This window comes from Maylandia zebra, unplaced genomic scaffold (assembly GCF_041146795.1).
Source record: "Maylandia zebra isolate NMK-2024a unplaced genomic scaffold, Mzebra_GT3a scaffold11, whole genome shotgun sequence".
Lineage (NCBI taxonomy): Eukaryota > Metazoa > Chordata > Actinopteri > Cichliformes > Cichlidae > Maylandia > Maylandia zebra.
This window is the reverse complement of record NW_027490041.1, coordinates 8,765,537-8,785,161: the sequence shown is the minus strand read 5'-3', so window position 1 is coordinate 8,785,161 and position 19,625 is coordinate 8,765,537. Positions and strand designations below refer to the sequence as shown.

The window sequence follows — 19,625 nt, the reverse complement described above, 5'->3', positions numbered from 1 at the left end:
AGGCAGGCAAAGAACAGAAACCTAACAAATGGCAAAATCACAACAGAATACACACTCGGAATGAACAAAAGCACAAGGAACACAAAACACTGAGTCCTCAGACTCAGGACCATGACACCACCGACCTTACTATTGTCAGGTGACCTGCTCCACCTCCTGAGCCCCACTTCTCATGACAAATGACTTCCTTTTCTTTTATTCTCACTGACACTTGAGGATTGATCATGTTTGATTAGAGCTGCTGCTTATTCTGCAGCCACAGGATGTGCCGAGGCTCAGGGAGGGGCAGCCATGTGACCAGTTCGGCTGAGAGAAAGAAGACATCAAAGACGTGCTGTGGAAGAGCCAGATATGAATAATAACTCATGATTAAACACGTAGAGGTGTATTAACACAAAGTGAGTGAAGAAGAAACACCCAGTGCATCATGGGAGTCCCCCAGCAGCCTACACCTATTGGGTGGATGTTACATGTACAAGATTCAAACTTGTGATTTGAACTAAATAATTTCATGTTTCTGTGGTGAACATAATTAAATCATGTAGCATCTGCATGAAATTCAGCAACTTAATTCTTGTTCTTGTTGAGATGACAGGATACAATCTAGTCAGAGTGGTTCGTTACCTGGACTCACGAAGTTCACAAGATCACATTAGATGTCAAACTGCAGGAAAATCACTGGAGTTTTCAGCAGCAGACAACTACGCCCACAACAACAGATTTCTTTGAGTGTAACTAAGGGAGGATTCAGGGTCACCTGGTCCAGCCCTAACTATATGCTTTAGCAAAAAGGAAAGTTTGAAGCCTAATCTTGAAAGTAGAGATAGTGTCTGTCTCCTGAATCCAAACTGGAAGCTGGTTCCACAGAAGAGGGGCCTGAAAACTGAAGGCTCTGCCTCCCATTCTACTTTAAATACTCTAGGAACAACAAGTAGGCCTGCAGAGTGAGAGCGAAGTGCTCTAATAGGGTGATATGGTACTATAACAGGGGTCCCCAACTCCTGGACTCCGGTCCAAATCCAGACCCCAAGAGGATTTTGTCCGGATCACAAAGCAGTTTCTAATTTACCGTGTAGTTGGATAGTTTCTTCCTGCCGGCTGCCGTGGCTGACTTTTGAACTGGCGCGACACGCAGCTATGCAGGTTAGCATCATGCTGGTCCACTCTCCCAGCCAGCTGTTGGCAGTAATGCACCACCAACTGCCAATAAAACGACAAAGAAGAACAAGCTATGTGGGTATGTGAGTTGATAGGTTACTATGTTGGGAGCTTGCTGAGTGGATGAGTAAAAGAAGATGGCTTTGTCAAAAATACTTATAAAGTTATAAAGAGTGGAAATCTGAAGAAGCTGTTATGAAATCAAACATAAGAACTTTAACCAAAGCTGTGCGCCTGGGTCTGACGGTAGAACAAGAAGAATAAATGAGGTATGAGCGGCTACACGGCTGATAACAGTCTGTGACAGCACAACAGCATACGAGTGTTCACTGTGAGCACGGTGGACTTTAGGAGGACACAAAAAGACTTTCACTGACTGGAAAATGATAAAGAGTGAAAGGAAGCTGCAGTAGAAACACTTTTTAGTTTGGAAGAGAAACAATGTAACACTTTTAGATGGAAACAAAGTAAAGTGCAACAATTTACCTTCAATAAAAAAGAAATTACATCCTTACTAAAACTATAAACATTTGAACCGTTTGATACTGAAACATAAAATGAAATAAACTCCATAAACAATCAAAATGAATTCAAACTGATCAGCAACATTAACTCAGGAGCACAATATATGAAACACTTTAACCTACAAAACAAAAACGAATCAAACAGTTTGTGCTGATTTCTTTCTTTGATCAAAATAACAAAGTCAGCATTAATGGCTCCGACGAGCACGTTTTGCAGTGCACAGCTTTTCAAAGCAGCTTTGAAGCAGGATCCTGCAGCTCTCAGCTCCTGCTCAGTGTTTAGCTGGGACCTGGACTTGGTCTGCAGCAGCAGAGAAGCCTCACAAAGATGAGACTAAAGGAAGAAGAACGCCCAGAGCCTGCTGCCCTCAGAGTGGATACTGCTTCTCTACACTCAGCCAGAATCCACTCAGTGTCTGTGATGTGAACTGCAGTCTCAGTGTGGAGTCAGACGTCAATGAACTGGTTCTGCTCTGCAAAGCTGAAACCAGTTGGAGCTGGTCATGCTGGGAACTGTTTTCATGGAAGTCCTTTTAAAAGTATCCCATCAGTGATGAAATATGCTGCTTGATATATGGAGTCGCTGAGGCGGCATCATCGTCAGTAGTGTCAACAAATTCATGCAGGTTCTCCAATGAATCTGTGTCTCCTTCATCGAGTCTCCTGCCCCACACTGCAAGCTTTCAGTGACAGAGCTGATCTTGTGACCTGAGGGAGGTTTTTATCTTTCCCTTGAAGCTGTAGATTTACTTCATTTCCAAATATGTCACTCAGGTAGGCCAGTTTTGCCAGGAAGCTCTCATCACTAACTCTGCGACTTCATACTTGTGCTCCTGCTCCAAAAACATCTGATCTGCTCTCTGAGCTCAAAAACTCAGGACAAGACTTTTCCTGGTGACAGCCGCCTGGCTTCACTGTGAAACAGCACAGCTTGATGTTCGGCTCCATCTCCTCACAGACAGCAGAGACACTCTTGTTTTTACTGGTCTGGTCTTTATAAAACCGACTACACCAATAATTTCAGTCATAACCTCACTGAATTCAGAGGAAAGCTGCTCTCAGTGTGAAACACTCCAGCAGAGGGCGCTGTTAAGTCCTTATTGTAACACAGTTACTGTGTGCAGTTAGACTTCATACATAATCTGCACTTATTTCCATCAGACATGCTGTCAGTAAATGATTGGTTTCTATTGATTCTACTTCCTGTTGACTCGTTTGATGACAGTGAAACAATCACAGCTGATTGTGTGATGATGTAAACTGTCACTGTTACATTCAGTGTGTGTGACATAATGTTAGTGCAGGCTGATAACAGCCTGGTTCTGTTAGAAACACATGAACGTGTCCATAGATCAGTGTGTGTTTAACATGAGAGCTTCAGCCCTGCTGATGTGTTAAATAAAGACATGCAGGAAAACTGATGAGACTCTGAAATAACTCTTTATATTTATAATGTAACTCTGCATCAAAAGAACAACAAAGGATCCCAGACAGGTTTCTGTGAACAAAGACCATTCTGATGTTTCTGTGTTTCTAACACTTTGACATTATTAGTAAACAGACTGCAGTGAGCAGCATTTATAAAGAGCTTCTATATAAAGATATGACAGCTGTTTGACAAGTTTATCACTCTGTGTTTGGACCTGATCAGTCCAGCTGTTTACTTGAAATATGTTCATTTTGGGGTGGGTACAGTTTCCTCTGCGGTGGGTAGGGTGGGCTGCCCCGGGTCCTGTGGGGCTTGGCAGTGCTACCGTAGGCCGCGGTCTGGATGGACCTGGGCTCCCTTGCCTTGGTGGGTACCAGAGGACGGGGGTGCCTACTGGGGTCAGCGGGGGAGCTGGCCCTAGGGAGGGGCATCCTCCCCTCCCTCCTTTTCCTCCCCATCCCCGGCTACCTCCCTCTTCCCGCTCCACCACACTCACCCATACAGGTAGGGCCTTGGGGTGCGGGTGTGTCACAGGAGTGCAGGTGAGACATCCCCCCCCCCGTCCCCTTCTGGCCACTTGTGCCTCAATTTTATCTCACAACTTAGACATCCACATTACTTACACTCTCATAACACACACATATATATAGGGCCTTGAGGGTGGGCACATTAGCGGCGTCCAGTGGACGGTCTGTGTACTCAAACCTACCTCTGGCGCTGGTGCCCACCTCTCAATTTTAAATCCATGTAGACATTGAGGGTTCTCGGGAGGGGCCATGCTAACACCTGCTGCTCTCTGGCAGCAGCACCATTTTTTAGTTTTAAATGCACTTTAGAGCAACACGCAGCAACACTACACATGAGCGGGAGGAGGGAGGTATGGGGTCTTCACACACCCCCGTTCTCTGCTAGCCATCGGGGCGGGGGGGCTGGGAGGAGATGTTGGCTGTCCGATTGGCCTCCCTGCTGCTGCGGAGCCTGGGACGGTCTGCTTGCCTCCACCCCGGGGGGAAGGGTAACATCTCTTGGGTCTGGGTTCTGCTTCCCCCTCTGGGGGCGAGGGTACCTGGACCCGGGGTATAGAGTATGTTTGGGGAGTGTGATTGTGTGTACATGTCCATTTATGTCAGTCCTTACGTTGGGTTAGTGCTGAGTGTTTGTATATGTGTGCATGAGGGTGGGAACGCATGTTTGTGTCTGTGTGTGCCTGTTTGTCTGTGTCTATATGTCAGGTCGGGTCTTAGACTCCACCTCTCTGGGAACTCCCAGGCCCTCCAAGGCCTATCTCCCCTCACCACACTCCCTGTTGGTGACTGATGCCCTCAGGGGTCGGTGCATTGGTGGTTCTTGGTGTCCGGGGCTGGGCGCTCAGGTATGTACCGGCTCACTCCCGGTGGCTACCTGGCGGGGCCTGGCGCCTGTTGCTCGGTCAGGCCTCCTCCGGGGTGTGGGGGGCCCTCGGGCCTCCGGCCTCTGGGCCTGCGGCTCGGTTCACTCTGGCACAGCCGGCTGCCGGCGGAGCCGTTGGGCACGCTGGTGAAGCCCCCTCTAGCTTCTGCTCGGTGGCTACTGGGTGACGCCTCGTCTGGGGATCCTCAGCCCTTCCCATGAGGGTGGCACAGATGCCCCTCCGGTTGTCCTCCTTGGGCTCTCGCACTCTGGGGCCTGGATCTCCTCCATGCCTGTTTCATGCCCTGGGGGACGGGGCTATGGCTCGCTACATCCTCTTGCAGACCATTACATGTGGAAACCATTTGAATACAAGCGCGCTGATCCACACAGGTGTGCACACGGGTGTTCACTGCTCGTAGACTTAAATTACACCTTTCTTGGCTGCTACTTCAAAGCACATTGTGCGCTGTCTGTCCTGCGTGCTGCACAACACATTATTTGACCACAAGTGTCTGTGAAGGTTCTCAGTCATCCAGGTCATCGTAGTCAAAGGAGCCTCTGTCAGCTAGAGCTGGGCGATAGAACGATAACGATATGTATCGCGATATAACTTTTACTCGATAGAGAAATTAAGCTATCGCGATAGACCTCGCCGCTCTTGTCCTCTTAAAAAAAAAAAAAAAAAAAGGGTCAGCCAATCCAAATTAAGTAGCGCAGAGCCGAACCAATCACAGCCGCAGCGTCACGTCGCGTGACTTGTTACGTACAGCACAAGTGCCAAGCCGCACGTGTGTTTGTTTGGGAAGCAGCCAGCGGGTAATGGAGGAAATGAGTGTGCCGACTAGAAAAATCAACCGAGCGTGACCGAAGAGAAAACAGATGATGGTTCCAATGCCGGAGAAATTGTCGAACAGAAGAGCCACAGAAGTTCCGTAGTGTGAAGGTATTTCGGCTATTTCAAGTCTGACAAAAACAGAGTAGCGTGCACTGTAAATTGTGCCGAAAGCAAGTCTGGAAATACAATAAACTGGTGCATGCGTCACACTGTGCGCCACGTTATTGTTTCGGTGAAATGAATTTCTACAATACTGTTACTGTTAATTCTACTCTCTGCAGTGTTTAAATGCTTACATATACACACAGTTACTGTCCCTCCACACATACGACTCGGTTCTGCTTCTATGCCCCAGCTTTGTTTACTTTTTCCCACCGAGGCTTCTAGACTTCTGATTGGCCAACATTTCTGCACGGTTAGGAATCTAGCTCCACCTGCTGCTTTGGTATGTTCATAGCAGCGTTTTCCTTCATTTCTGCCTTTATGTGTGGACGGGATTATTTTTTAAAACGAAAACGGAAAATCTCCGTTTTCAAAAACACCCGTGTACGTGTGGACGTAGCCTCAGTCTCTGACTGGAAGCGCTAATTCGTCATTCGGCTTTTGTCAGACTAAAGTAACTGTTAAAACTGTTTGAAAAGCTCAGCTATACAACAAGGAGAGATTGAGAATTTCCTTTTAGTTCTCAGTTTATTTGATATTGACAAAAGTTAGTCAGTTTTGTCTGTTCTTCTGTAAAACAAACTAAGATTTATTTTTAGAATTAATATTTTGTTTCTAAGTGGAATTGACAGTTTAGTCTGTTTCGTTTGTTCTATTTTGAAACTTAAACGCTTTAGCGGCTGCCTTTTGTGTAGTTTGCAATATTTGCCTTTATTTATCTGAAAAAGTCTCATGTTCCTTAAGTACATCTACCCTGTTGAACTTATTATGGGAAATAAATATTTAAATCAAAACAAGCTGCTGATTATTTCACATTTTACTTGTGAGCAACGGCACATTTAAATCTTACAAATATAGTTATTTGGCTTATATCTTGATAGATATCGTTATCGCCTGAAATGAAAAAAACATGTCGTGATATGAAAAAATCTCATATCGCCCAGCTCTACTGTCAGCAAAGAGGCACAGAAAAGAAGATCAGACACCAGCGAGGGAGGATAAGAAGGACAGACGCAACAACATTGTCATCCCCTATGTAGCCGGTGTATCAGAAAAACTCAGGAGAGTTTTCTCCAAGCATGACATCCCGGTGTATTTCAGACCCAGCAACACGCTCAGACAAAAACTGGTTCACCCGAAAGATAAAACGCCAAAACACAGACTTAACAATGTGGTGTATGCTGTACAGTGCAGCGAGGAATGCCCAGACCTCTACATTGGAGAGACCAAACAGCCACTTCACAAGCGCATGGCACAACACAGAAGAGCCACCTCCACAGGACAAGACTCAGCAGTCCATCTGCATCTTAAGGACAAAGGACACTCCTTCGAGGATGCCAATGTTCACATTTTGGACAGAGAGGACAGATGGTTTGAAAGAGGAGTGAAAGAAGCATCTATGTCCACTGTGAGCGACCATCTTTGAACAGAGGCGGGGTTTACGAAACCAACTCTCTGCCATCAATAATCCAGTTTTGAGATCCCTTCCCAGACGCCTTAACGCCCACTCACATCCTGGGCCATCTGATCTCAGGAATTCGCATGATAAGGTGGGGCCAGGTTTCACAATGAACTCACCCGAAACTCTGGCTGATTGGGACCCACACCCAGTTTCACACCTTGGCTCAGGCGATTAGAGGATCATCAGGGGGTCCTTTTGTCCCTCTGTGGGGGGATACTCCCACTAGGTTTATATCTGGGACTCTCCACCATTTGACCTTAGAACTGAAGAAGCTTCTCGGATGAGAGGTGAAACGTCTTCAAGCAACTTAAAGAAGTCCAGACGCTTTTCTTTGCAAGCTCCTTTGACATTTGACCACGAGCAATCTTTTCTGGTTTGACGCCGTCTTTGTAGCCAGAAACCAGCTCTCTCCTCGGCTTCCTCCACTACACGCTTCCCCACGCCAGTCTCCTCCGTCACTATAAAGGGGAGAGTCATGAGCTCCATCACCCTCACCTGTGCCGTCCAACGTCCCGCCACCAGCCTCCACTGCAGCAGGCCAGAGACCACACCCCTGCCACAATAAGTAAAAGTATATCCTTGCTGTACCCTTAATGCTAAATGTGCTAAATTAACCGCTGCCTTTGCCCCTTTGGGATTATTCTTATGTCACTGGGATGTTGACCTTTGACCTTCACATTAGAGAGATGGGCAGACATAATTAGTGTATGAATTTTAAAGTAACAGGTAATAAAGAGAGTGTAGCAAATGTAGTCAGGTTTATTACTCTGTATCACACATGAGTGCCCGAGGGAGGCGGGGCTAACTGGGGAGACACAGGAAACAGAGAGACAGGGCTGACTCGACATGAAACGATGAAACGTGGGACACGGGAACAGAAACTAAACACAGGCTGAAATGAACACTGAGGGAGGGAGAACTAAGATTACTGAGAGCCTGATAAATAAGAAGAACAAAAACCAAGAAAAACAAGAGTCAAAGAAAACCAAAAACACAAAGCATTGGGCCAGGACCCACTGCTGTGACATTTATATGTGATAAAAACATTAAAAACTGCTCAGATGTTGAAATCTTTCTACGTATACTTTAGGTTCAGCTCTCCAGCCTGGCATTTGGTTAAGCATGATTCAAACATTTGATTTTGTTTAACTGGTTTTAATTATAGTTACTTTTTGTGAACATTTGTTGCAGCATTTAAAAATACATCATTTATTTTCAAACTTTTATTTGATTTAGAGCATCATATTTGACCAACGTAAATGTTTTAATTTCATATAAAATAACTGAAGCAGTGAACTAAATATCTGAAATCTTTCCTTCCTTAAAAGTTATAATCCTACTTAAGTTATAGTGCAAACGCTTAAGCAACAAATATACTTGATGCTAATTAATTAATATTTCCCTTTGATGTTGCAACTATGCGGTCACTTCTGTCTTTAAACAAAATAATATTTTCCAGTTACAGAAATCATAAAGTCCAAACTAAAGGGCTACTGTTGCTATATGCATTTTATATAAATCATGGATGATGGTCCTGACATGAAGGAAGAGAAAGTTACAGGTTGCATCCTTTGACTTTGTCTCCGTGCCTTTGGGCGATTTTCAGAAGGACAGATGTTTCTGTTCAATTCTTAAATCAATTTTTTCAAACACAAACACTATTTTAAAGCTTCTAGAGAGTAAAATATTAATGATAATTATAATAACAATAATAAAAACAAAAGCTCTCAGATCCATCAAACCAAGCAGCAGAAAGAACAATAACTGAAGAGAAAACTTTAACCTTGTAGACTTCATTATGTTCCAGCTGCTCTACAGACGCTGTGACCTCGAACTTAAGCAGGTCGTAACGTATGTGCAGCTCAATAACAGCTCAATACTCTCCGCAGGAGTAGTCCAGCAGTAGAAATCAGTCCAATAACAAGGTGTGTAACATCTAGCAGGGTGACAGAAAAACCCAGGGTAACTTCTAAGGACCTCAACGTCTCTCTCACATTGTGTTTTTTAAACATGCTTCCATTTGTCACTTCAGTCTTTACTCTGAAATACAGGAAGAGAAATCATGGCTGAAACAATTTCTCATGAAACCAGGGGTGTGGTCCAACAGTCAGTTTGGTGAGGAAGGTTCCTAACTGAGAGAAGTGACCCAGAAGTATCTGTGTAGCAGCCACAATGAATCCAGATCATGAGCTTTATTAACTGATCAAAGTCTCTTCTTTCATCTTCTGTATCATTCAGTTTGCATTGGTAATGCCCATTATTGTAATGCTTTTTTAAGACGAGCAAAACTTTATTTCACTTTGGGTTAGCTGGGATAAGTGATGGATGGAGGGAATTTTACTTCAGCCACAGAAATCCTAAACAGGAAGGAGGAGCAGAGTTACAGTGGATCACTATCCAGCAGGGAAACAAGGTTTATTTCAATTTCTTGGCCATGAGTGAGATTTACTGAGTGGGCAAATTAGGGAGACGACACCATCAGATCCCGAGCCCTCCATGTGTTAATCAAGAGACGGCTGCTGTGCTACATCCATAAATAATGAATAAATTAGGAGCTAAAGCTGAAAGGACAGTTTATTTGTACCATCTTCACGTGAACACATTCAAGAACATCACAGATGAAGAAACATTAAAAACTTCCACACTACATAAAGCAAGAAAAATAGTTTTTCTTTCAGGTGGTTTCAGAAAAACAGAAACATCAAACATCTCCAAGACTCTCTTTGAAAGAACTAAAAACCTTTGTTCTCATGGTCCAATCATGAGTGAACTCCCCGATGAAGCCTTGTGTGCTAAAACATGTCAGAGTTTTAAAGGTTAAACATGAGTTTCCAAAACGTTTTGCTGGAGAACAATGAACTATTTGACTGAGTTTCAATCATTTACAGACGAGCAAAACCAGGACAGAGAAAAAAGGACAAAACAGACTCAGTAAAACAGAAAAGAAGATCCCATGTAGATCTGTATTATGTAGAAGTTCAGCCCAGCAACCAGTTCAGTTCAACACAAGTTTAAATGATTCTATCTGAACTCTGTGGAGCCTGATCTCAAGCTTTTTGAGTCTGACACAGAAACCAGAGGATCTTTCTGTGTCTTCAGATTCACTGTGATCCAGTGATGGGAGTGATTTCAGCCCTGAGTGATCGCGCTGATGTTTGCACAGAGCAGACAATGAGGTGAATGTTTGGGCACATTGGTAACAGTGAAACAGTTTATTAGTAACGTGGGATCGTTTGTGTGCAGAGTATGAACTGAGATTCCTGAAGCTCTTGTCACACTGGTCACAGCTGTAGTTTCCTTCCATGTGTGCACGTTCATGAATGTTACGATGACCTGACTGTGAGAAGCTTCTCTCAGAGTGTCTGCAATTGTGTGGTTTCTCTCCTGTGTGGACTCGTTTGTGTGATTTAAGCTCACCTTCAGTGGTGAAGGATGACCCACACTGATCACAGAGGTGCTTTTTAACCCCACTGTGAATCAGTTCATGTCGTTTTAAGTGATTTGTTGTGGTGAAGCTTCTCCCACATTCTTTGCAGTATTTCAGTTTGTCTCCAGTGTGTCTACGTTGATGTACTTTTAGGGTCTTTTGCCGACTGAAAGTTTTTCCACAGAGGTCACAATGAAAGTCTTTCCCACCACCACAGTGATGACAGGGTTGAGAACTGGATCCATCTGTGTCGCTCTGCTTCTAAACAAAGACACAAAGACAGTGTAAGTCAGTCCTTCAACATTTGTATCCTGAACGTCGCCTGAAATAAAGAGCATCTCTGCAGACGTCCAACTACATTTGACTGTTTCAGTTAACACACTCAGTTTACTGGGCTGCAATAACTACAATACTACCACCATAATACTACAGTAATACTAAAATCATAACTGAAAGGAAAATCTGAATAATCACTCAGAGCTGCTTTTCCATGCAGTAGAATTGCTAACATGCTAACACAGTTTAATGAGCAGACTTGTTCCAAACAGTCAGGCTAAAATGACAAGATAACAATATAAATACATACCTCACAGTAGCTGCACTTGTAGAGTCTCTTTCTGGTGTGGATCTGTTGGTGTCGTCTCAGGTGATGTGGAGATTTAAAAGTCTTCTCACACAGGTCACATTGATAAGGTCTCTCCTCAGTGTGGGTAAACATGTGTTGTTGTAAGTGTGCGTCTGTTGTAAAGTATTTGCCACACTGTTCACAGCAGTACACATCATGTCTGGTGTGAATGCGTAGGTGTGTATTTCGGTACCCTCTCCGGCTGAAAGTTTTTCCACAGATGTCACAGCTGTATGCCTTAATTCCAGAGTGGGTAACTAGATGACTCTGTAAGCTGCTACTGCGAGTAAAAGCTCTGCCACACTGATCACAGCTGTACGCTTTAACTCCACTGTGGATGAGTTGGTGTGTTTTTAGGTAATCCTTCAAGGAAAAAGACTTTCCACACAAGTCACAGCTGAACGGTCTCTCTCCAGTGTGGATGACCTGATGCTGTTTTAGTGAAGCCTTCAGAGTAAACTCCATCCCACACTCGTCACAGCTGTATGGCTTAATTCCAGAGTGGGTAACTAGATGCCTCTGTAAGTTGCTACTGTGAGTAAAAGCTCTGCCACACTGATCACAGCTGTACGCTTTAACTCCACTGTGGATGAGTTGGTGTTGTTTTAGGTAACCCTTCAAGGAAAAAGACTTTCCACACAAGTCACAGCTGAACGGTCTCTCTCCAGTGTGGATGACCTGATGCTGTTTTAGTTTAGCCCTCACAGTAAAACCCTTCCCACACTCGTCACAGGTGTGTTTTTTCTCTCCCTTTCTTCTGTGAGGTTTGTCGGCCTCCTGAGAGCGCTGACTTCTGGCTCCATGTTGGTCCTGCAGTGACAGAGATACAAACAGAGGCAGTGAGTGAAATGCAGTCGTGGAACAAACTCAACCTTCAAACTCCATTAACACTAGTTTTAAACCTGAAGGTGGAGCGTGGCACCAAACACCTTAAAGGGCTCTTATCCCCACCTGCTGGTAGTTCTAACACATTACATCCAACCTGCTGTTAAAGATAATTCATGACTGTTCAAACACTAAAATCATGCACACACACACACACACACACACACACACACACACACACACACACACACACACACACACACAATTTTATAATTTAGATTATTTTGTTGTTTCCTATTACATATTTCTATAATTTGTATAGATTTATACAGAATTATTCAGTGATAATAAATCCTATGTTTGTTTATTCTAAAGGAACCCCGTTAGCTTCCACAACAGATGTTGCTCGTCTTCCGTCAAATACTCACATAAAATATTACACAATAAAGTGGATTCAAGATATCCACATAATTTCACCCTTACATCCACAGTGAGGTTTCACAATTGTTCAAATATAAGCAATCAATAATAATAATAATAATATCAATAACATTGAGGCACATTACACAAATTTCAAAAACAAATCATGTCTTACAATATTTACAACAACTAAAAGCTCTGTAAATCGGCTTTTAAGTGTTCATTGAAGTTTTGAATAATTCTCTAATTTTTTAAGGCAACTTATTCCACTTAAAAGTTGCTCTAAATGTAACAGTTTTACAAAACGTTACTTTTAACTCGAGCATTTACTAAATTGCAGCTTGTTGAAAACTGTGTAATATGATGATGTATTTCATCTGGATACTGCAGCTGAGCAGAATAAATGTGGTGTGTTTAACAGAATTGCTTTCTTTAGAACTACAAGTAAGCCATAGAATATTTTAGCCTGTACAGGAAGCCAAGAAAGGTTATTATGCATTTTATCAATATTAGTATAGTATGAACATCTTCACACTAATCTGGACGCCTTATTCTGGACTAACTGAAGTCTGTTAAGATCTGTCTTATTAGCTGCTGACCAAATGATTGAACAATACTCCAGATGAGACATTACTAGTGCATTAATGACATCTTTCATAATGAAGAAGTGATACACAAAGAGCATTTCATAGCCATAGCTATGCCTTCTCGGCAGAGTTATGTGACATTAGTGATGTTTGTACTTTCAGCGTTAACTTGGTTTTAAAGCCTTTAAAATATACGCCGTTCAATAGTCGACCTTAATCTGACAGAGAATGTGATGATTTTGTGGATAATTAAAGTCAGTCATATATCCACAAACACAACAAGCTGAAAGTCAGTGATGCTGCTCGGTTTGCAGTCCTGAACATCACGGCACAAGCAGGATTCACTGCACTGTTAATGTTAGCTGTGTTATATTGCTGCCTCTGTTCGCTGGTGTCGAGCCAAACGCACTTTAACGTGTGTTTGAACGAGCTGACGGTTCACTCGTTAAGCTGAAAGAAAGATGCTTTAATCACAGCAGTCACACATGTGTCCACTGTACCATCTGGAACTCTTCTTGTTTACACTCGTAATAACACAAACACTAAATCCTGCTTCTCTGCTGCTGTTGTGTAGCAGTGTGTACACCTGAGACTGTCACCTGTCTGTCTGTCCTGCACTCTCTCTCTGTTTCTTTCTCTCTGATTGTGGAATAAAAGTATGAACATGTGTTTATAAGTTACACTTGTGTTTGAATCCTGCAGCTTATCACACATTTGATTTCCATGTGTGACGACTGCAAGTGTCCAGAGTGAGGACAGACTGAGGGAGCCACTGCTGCACATCATCTGTGAGGCTTTGCAGCCCTGATGATCCACCAGGACAAACTCAGCAGTGTGTGAGGAAGAGGAGGAGGAAGAGCCAGCAGCAGCTGACAGATGGAGAGAATAGACAGACTGTTCCCTGTTTGTGAAGGACTGCTAGGAAAGTTTAACATAACTGTCTGTGCTGAATCAGTCTTATTAGGTAATGTTCAAATAATGTGATCATCCCAGTGTTTCCAGTGTGGGAGAAAGTACTCAGGGCCTTCAAGTTACACACTATGAAAGGCAGCAACAAGTTTAATGTTCAGAAACCTAAAGTCTGTATCAGCAGCAGGATGGAGCTAAAAATAAATGTTGGTTTCAGTTCTATGAAGCTTTGAGTATTTTGGATCAGTAGCTGCTGTGTTTGTTGCATCATATTGCTGTAACTGTTTATATGCTTTATATATTCTGAGCTAAGTTGATCTATAGTGTTACATCATATTCTATAAGGATGTTATGTGTTTGTAGACTTTCTGCCCAGTTTGACCCATTTAGCAGAAGTCAGCCTGTTTAAGGCTCTGATATCTATTCTGTGTGACTTACAGCAGTTATGACATGGTCTGATTTTCTCACCCAATAAAGGAATATTTCATATATCAGTCTACTCTTCATTCTATCAGACACAGTTATCACAGCTCCTACATTTGCTTTTTACACATATATGTAAGCACTGAGCCACATTTAGTACCAACATATTAAACAAACAATATTTGTCTCTTATATATGATACATCTGTATACACACTGTCACAGATACTTGTCTGTGAGTGAAGATTTAAGGTGACAGGAAATATAAGTAACTGCAACTTCAGTGTTTGACCCACAGTTCAAATTCAAATTCAAATTTTATTTGTCACGTACACAGTCATACACAGTACGATATGTAGTGAAATGCTTGGACAACTACTCGTGACCTAAAGAAAACAAAAAAAGGAAAGGCTATGAATAAGATAGGAAATAAATATGAAAAATTAAAAAGGGTAAATTTAACTAGGAAGGAATAAAATATAAATTAAGGTTAAAAATGAAATAACTGTACAACACAAATTAGAATGAAGGGTAAATTTAACTGGGAAGAATAAGATAAAATATATAAATTAAAGTTGAAAATAAAATAACTGTACAACAAAATACACAATATAGAACTATATAAGAATGTATGAAGAAATCTAAATATAAATAAATATTCAAGCTTGGTTGTGCAAACCAATTGTTCCAGCAGCTGTCTGGGTGCACATTCCAAGCAATGAGGGAGCGTGCAATTGGCATGCTGACAGCAGGAATGTCAACCAGATCTGTCGCCCGTGCATTGAATGTTCATTTCTCAACCATAAGCCGTCTCCACAGGCGTTTCAGAGAATATGGCAGCACATCACATATGACCTGACTCCAGCTCGTCGCCGTAACAGACTTGTGTGGGCAAATGCTCACATTCGATGGCGTCTGGCACGTTGGAGAGGTGTGCGCTTCACGGATGAATCATGGTTCACATTGTTCAGGGCAGATGGCAGCTGAGAATGTCCCAGTTCTTGCATGGCCGGCATACTCACCGGACATGTCACCCATTGAGCATGTTCGGGATGTGCTTGACCGGCGTATACGACACCGTGTACCAGTTCCCACGAATATCCAACAACCTCGCACAGCCATTGAAGTGGAGTGGACCAACATTCCACAGGCCACAATTGACAATCTGATAGACTCCATGCGACGATGTGTTGCACTGCATGAGGCAAATGGTGGTCACACCAGATACTGACCGGTTCTGGGTCCCCAGACCCCCAATAGCGCAAAAAACTGCACATTCCAGGGTGGCCTTTTGTTGTGGGCAGTCTGAGGTACGCCTGTGCACTACTCATGATGTCAGATCAGCATCCTGATGTGGCACACCTGTGAGGTGGGATGGATTATCTCAATATAGCAGATGTGCCCACTACCACACATTTGGACTGATTTGTGACCACTGTTTGGGAGGGATGGTTATATTGTGTATCTGGACTGAATTTTAGGTCTCTACGTCCATCCCATGGGGAATGGGAGCAAAAACAAAGGTGTTGCGTTTCTATTTTTGTTGAGTGTATATTACCACAGTGAGATGACTTTAGTCTCATGAACAACATCAGCTAATTGTTATTTACAGCTAATCTTAAATGACTGTTCAGCACAGAAATGAAGCCCAACAATCATGTTTTACAGTTAGTATCATGGTTGCTAGGCAATGGATGTCCCATTTCACGGGCCTACGAGCCTCGCACTTCGGCCTTAGCGGTCTTTGAGTACGCGGCCCTTGAGGACTTTAAAGCTGCAGAACCTGAATCGGGATACAGCCATGATGATCTCCAGCCTCGTGCTCGCCAACATTCTCACCTGAGTTAAGAAGACGATCACTGAAATGGTCTCAGCAGGTCCTTTGATGACAGCAATGAAATGCAGTGGTAAGGCTTTTTGGGGATTAAGTTCGTTTTCATGGCAAAGAAGGACGATGCAGTTCATCTGATCATTCCTCATAACATTCTGGAGTGCAGGCAAAATGCTATTATAAAAACTTAAGCAGCAACTTCTCCAGGTTCCAATATTTATGCAATTCTCAAACCTTTTGGCCACGACTGTATAACCTCTTCTGAAGTTTAGTGGATATTATACATGGTTATGCTCAGGATGTGTCGGCCAGTTTCCACTGGAAACGCCTTTTGGTTAAACTGTCAGCGAGGAATTTGCATTTGCACTGTTACATTTTTATATAACTTTAATGCACATAAACAACAGCTGCTTGTTTCAGTGAAAATACATTGATGGCTTTTTAATAAAGTTGTGCAGCTGTAAAGTATTTTGTCTGGTGTCAATTCTATCGTCAGCTACATCGTTATGGCAAATGTTCAAATGTATATGGTGATAAATATCTTTGGTCATATGGTCCTGCTCTGTCGGTCACCTTCTGTGTTGAGCTCATTGTTTCCTCTGTAGTGGCTGAGCTGAGTCCAAGTAGCTGAAAATGTTCCTCTGCTGCTCCGTCAGACTCTCCTCCTCCTGCTGATCAGCTGGGACACAAAACAGATCTTTGTTAGGCTCCACACTGCACTGAAGAGTCAAAGTGTCTCATATGTTCATCTGACAAGTAAAAGAACACATTTTTGTTTCCCGAGGTGGGCAACTTGTTGGAAACAAACACAAAAGCTTTGAGCACTGATACCTGCCATTGCTGCCATTGAAAGATGCAACGCCAGCAATGTGGATTGTCAAGACTCAAACCAATCATCAAGCAAAGACAACAGGGATCATTTGTTTCTGTTTATTTAGCATTCACAGCATTTGTAGTTGCCTTCTGTGCAGGGGAAGTCCACGCACACTGTGTGGTACCGCCATCCGCAGAAGGTGCATTCAACCTCTGTAAGAGAAACGAGGTTGTCTGAGACTGAAATGATATTCACTAAAGAAGTGGTGATTTGTAAAACTTCACATTTTGATCCGGGACGTACTCTGCATGAAAACAAGCGCTCACTCTTCCTGCTCAACAAATGATAAGGGCGGAGCCTTATACCACGTGATACAGAAGCTGTGCCGTGTGATGCTAAAATTAGCAGGGAAAAAACCACGGAGAGCACGTCAGGGATGACGATTAAGTGACAGGAGAAAATCCGTCCCGGTCAGCCACCCAAACATCAATAACGGGAACCTTATACAGCGCTTCCCTATACACGTCGAACTCCCGCAGGCTCAAAGACATCACGGAGGCTATCACTTATCACCTGACCAAAGATATGGCTCCATCAACACTGTGCAAAACGAGGGATTTAGGAAAACGATCAACACCCTAGACAAACGCTACACAGTGCCGTCCCGCAACTATTTTTCTATCGTTGCACTACCTGCTCTGTACACGCAGCGTCGAGCAACGGTGGAGACGGAATTTCAAGCAGGACAACATTTTGCTGCAACAACAAAACGTGAGACATTTGTTGTTTTATGTTTATTTATTGTTATGAGAGAATCATGATCTCAATTCTAAGCCAAAAAATCGTGATTCTCATTTTATGCAAAATCGTGCAGCCCTAACATTAACACAAAACTATTGTTTCACCAGAGAAACACACATGAAGAGAGAGAGAGAGACAATAACAGCTACCAAACAGTCGTCATAATTCGTCACACAATGAGAAAAGGACAAATCAACAAGTAACAATGACTAATTAATATTAAAATCTGTAACATAATGTATTGTTTGGAGTTTAGTCTGATTGGTTCAGGATGAGCTGCCATTATCCAATCACACGTCTGCTTACCTGCATCTTTTCTCTTTTTTCTAACCTGAGCACTTGATGGCTTTGAACTTTTGTTGTCCATCTTCCATTGGTTTGAATTTTGCGCTCCAGTACAAACACAAATCCCCCAACCCGAGGATCAGCACAATTAACCTAACAGACCTACACCTTAGTTCACAGATTCACTTTGTCTAAGGTTGATTTCTGGGATTTCACACAACCCAGGATTCAGATCGTGAATCCATGATGGGCTTGGATTTACATCATTATCAATGAAATGTGCTCTACTTGGAAGCAGCCGGCCCCGCCCCTTTTGACGGGTTGTGTGAGACTTTAAATCATCAAACTGTAAATTATAAATTTAAATTGTTATTGATCCTTTACCCCGAGTCCTAAAGTGTAGATTTATTTTCTTACTCTTCTTATATTTATTGTTTGTTTACTTGCACCGCTGTAACTGCAGCCTCGTCGTCTCGTCTCTCTATATGCTGGACTGTCTGTAGCGGAGATGACAATAAAGTTTACTTTGACTTCAGCAGCGCGCAGGCGCACCGAGGGCTCTCGCGCTCACTTTATAGAATTTAGAAAAAACATGGGTGCAGATTATAAGTCTGTATCATAATATCTGTTTGTTGTTTTTATTTTGTTTTGCGAGTTGGTTATTAGATGCCGCTCCAGCCAGCCAGAGACTCCCCGCCGCCCCGCCCTCTCCTCCCTGTGCCGCCAGCAGCAGGCGCACCTCGCAAACGGAGGGCGCCCTTACTCCCAGCAAATGGCTGATAGAAAACCGATCGGTGCCTACGAATTTCCCAATATGCGCTGGCATGACGTCGGGGAAGCATGGGTACGACCGATTATTTTATTTTTTTCTTGCCCGTGATGCCCCCCCACCACGATGCATTCTATTGGTTTGCACACTTACACACACCCAGCTGTGGTTTCCTGTTTTGCTGGACTCTGGAGAGCCCCGCCTTTAACGCTCTTCTCTCACAGAGAGCAACAGAAAACTTGGAAAAACTCCAGATTGACTGAACTCAGTTCAAAGTTACCTTGACACCTTTAGATGTGAGACGTAGTGATGGTCCGCTTGAAGCTGACGCTCCGGTGCGTGTGTCAGAAAGATCAACGCGCTGCTTCAGAAGCACCGTGTCGAGGCTTGATTCGTTTGGCCAGAGTCACGTGATCAGTGACGTCTGAAGCTTCGTTTAGAACGTACCTTTTTTTAAATCGAACTTTATTGAAACACAATGAGTATACAACATACAAACAGATGAAGTTTACAAAAGAACAGAACATGAACATACAGAACCAGGAGTAAAAAAATTATGATATGAATAGGCGAAAAAAATCAACATATTGTAACGTGCAGTGGAGATGAAGCCAGCCGCGGAGGTGTGCAGGTGGATAGCGAATGAGCAACAGCTTCTGACGTTCCAAAAAGTACTCATTTATTTACAATATCAAAAATAAAAGTGCTACCTCTACCACACATTATGTCCGGTAAATCAAGTCAATGTCCGGTAAATCAAAGGGGAATGGCTCAGAGTCAATGTCAGTGTCTGCAGGGGGGCCAGGGTGGGCCTGAGAGTCAGAGTTCAGACCCTCTGCGGTCTCTCTCTCAGCAGGCAATGAAACAGAATGTTCTTTGGAAGTGAGAGAGTCCCGGGTATGGAACGGTTGCATGTTCACAACATGATAAACACCTGCATCCACACCG

The 19,625-nt window shown here is 43.2% G+C and overlaps 1 protein-coding gene across 1 annotated transcript; it reads right to left on the bottom strand.

Moving 5' to 3' along the window:
- Positions 1-232: 232 nt before the first annotated feature.
- On the bottom strand, positions 233-17,717 carry LOC143416108 (uncharacterized). The gene is made up of 7 exons (XM_076881489.1): positions 17,126-17,717; positions 16,969-17,034; positions 16,582-16,687; positions 10,976-11,824; positions 10,301-10,650; positions 1,070-1,200; positions 233-306 (listed from the first exon to the last, which is right to left on the bottom strand). Exons 3-7 carry the CDS (start codon positions 16,597-16,599, stop codon positions 233-235), a joined length of 1,422 nt encoding a protein of 473 aa, XP_076737604.1. The 5' UTR covers positions 16,600-16,687; positions 16,969-17,034; positions 17,126-17,717.
- Positions 17,718-19,625: the final 1,908 nt, after the last annotated feature.

Excerpts from the sequence above, each read along its gene's own strand:
- LOC143416108 (XM_076881489.1), bottom strand. Across the intron at positions 10,651-10,975 it reads ACAAGTGCAGCTACTGTGAG|AAGCAGAGCGACACAGATGG; the intron begins GTATGTATTTAT and ends GTCTTTGTTTAG. Across the intron at positions 307-1,069 it reads AGAAACTATCCAACTACACG|CCGAACTGGTCACATGGCTG; the intron begins GTAAATTAGAAA and ends TCTTTCTCTCAG.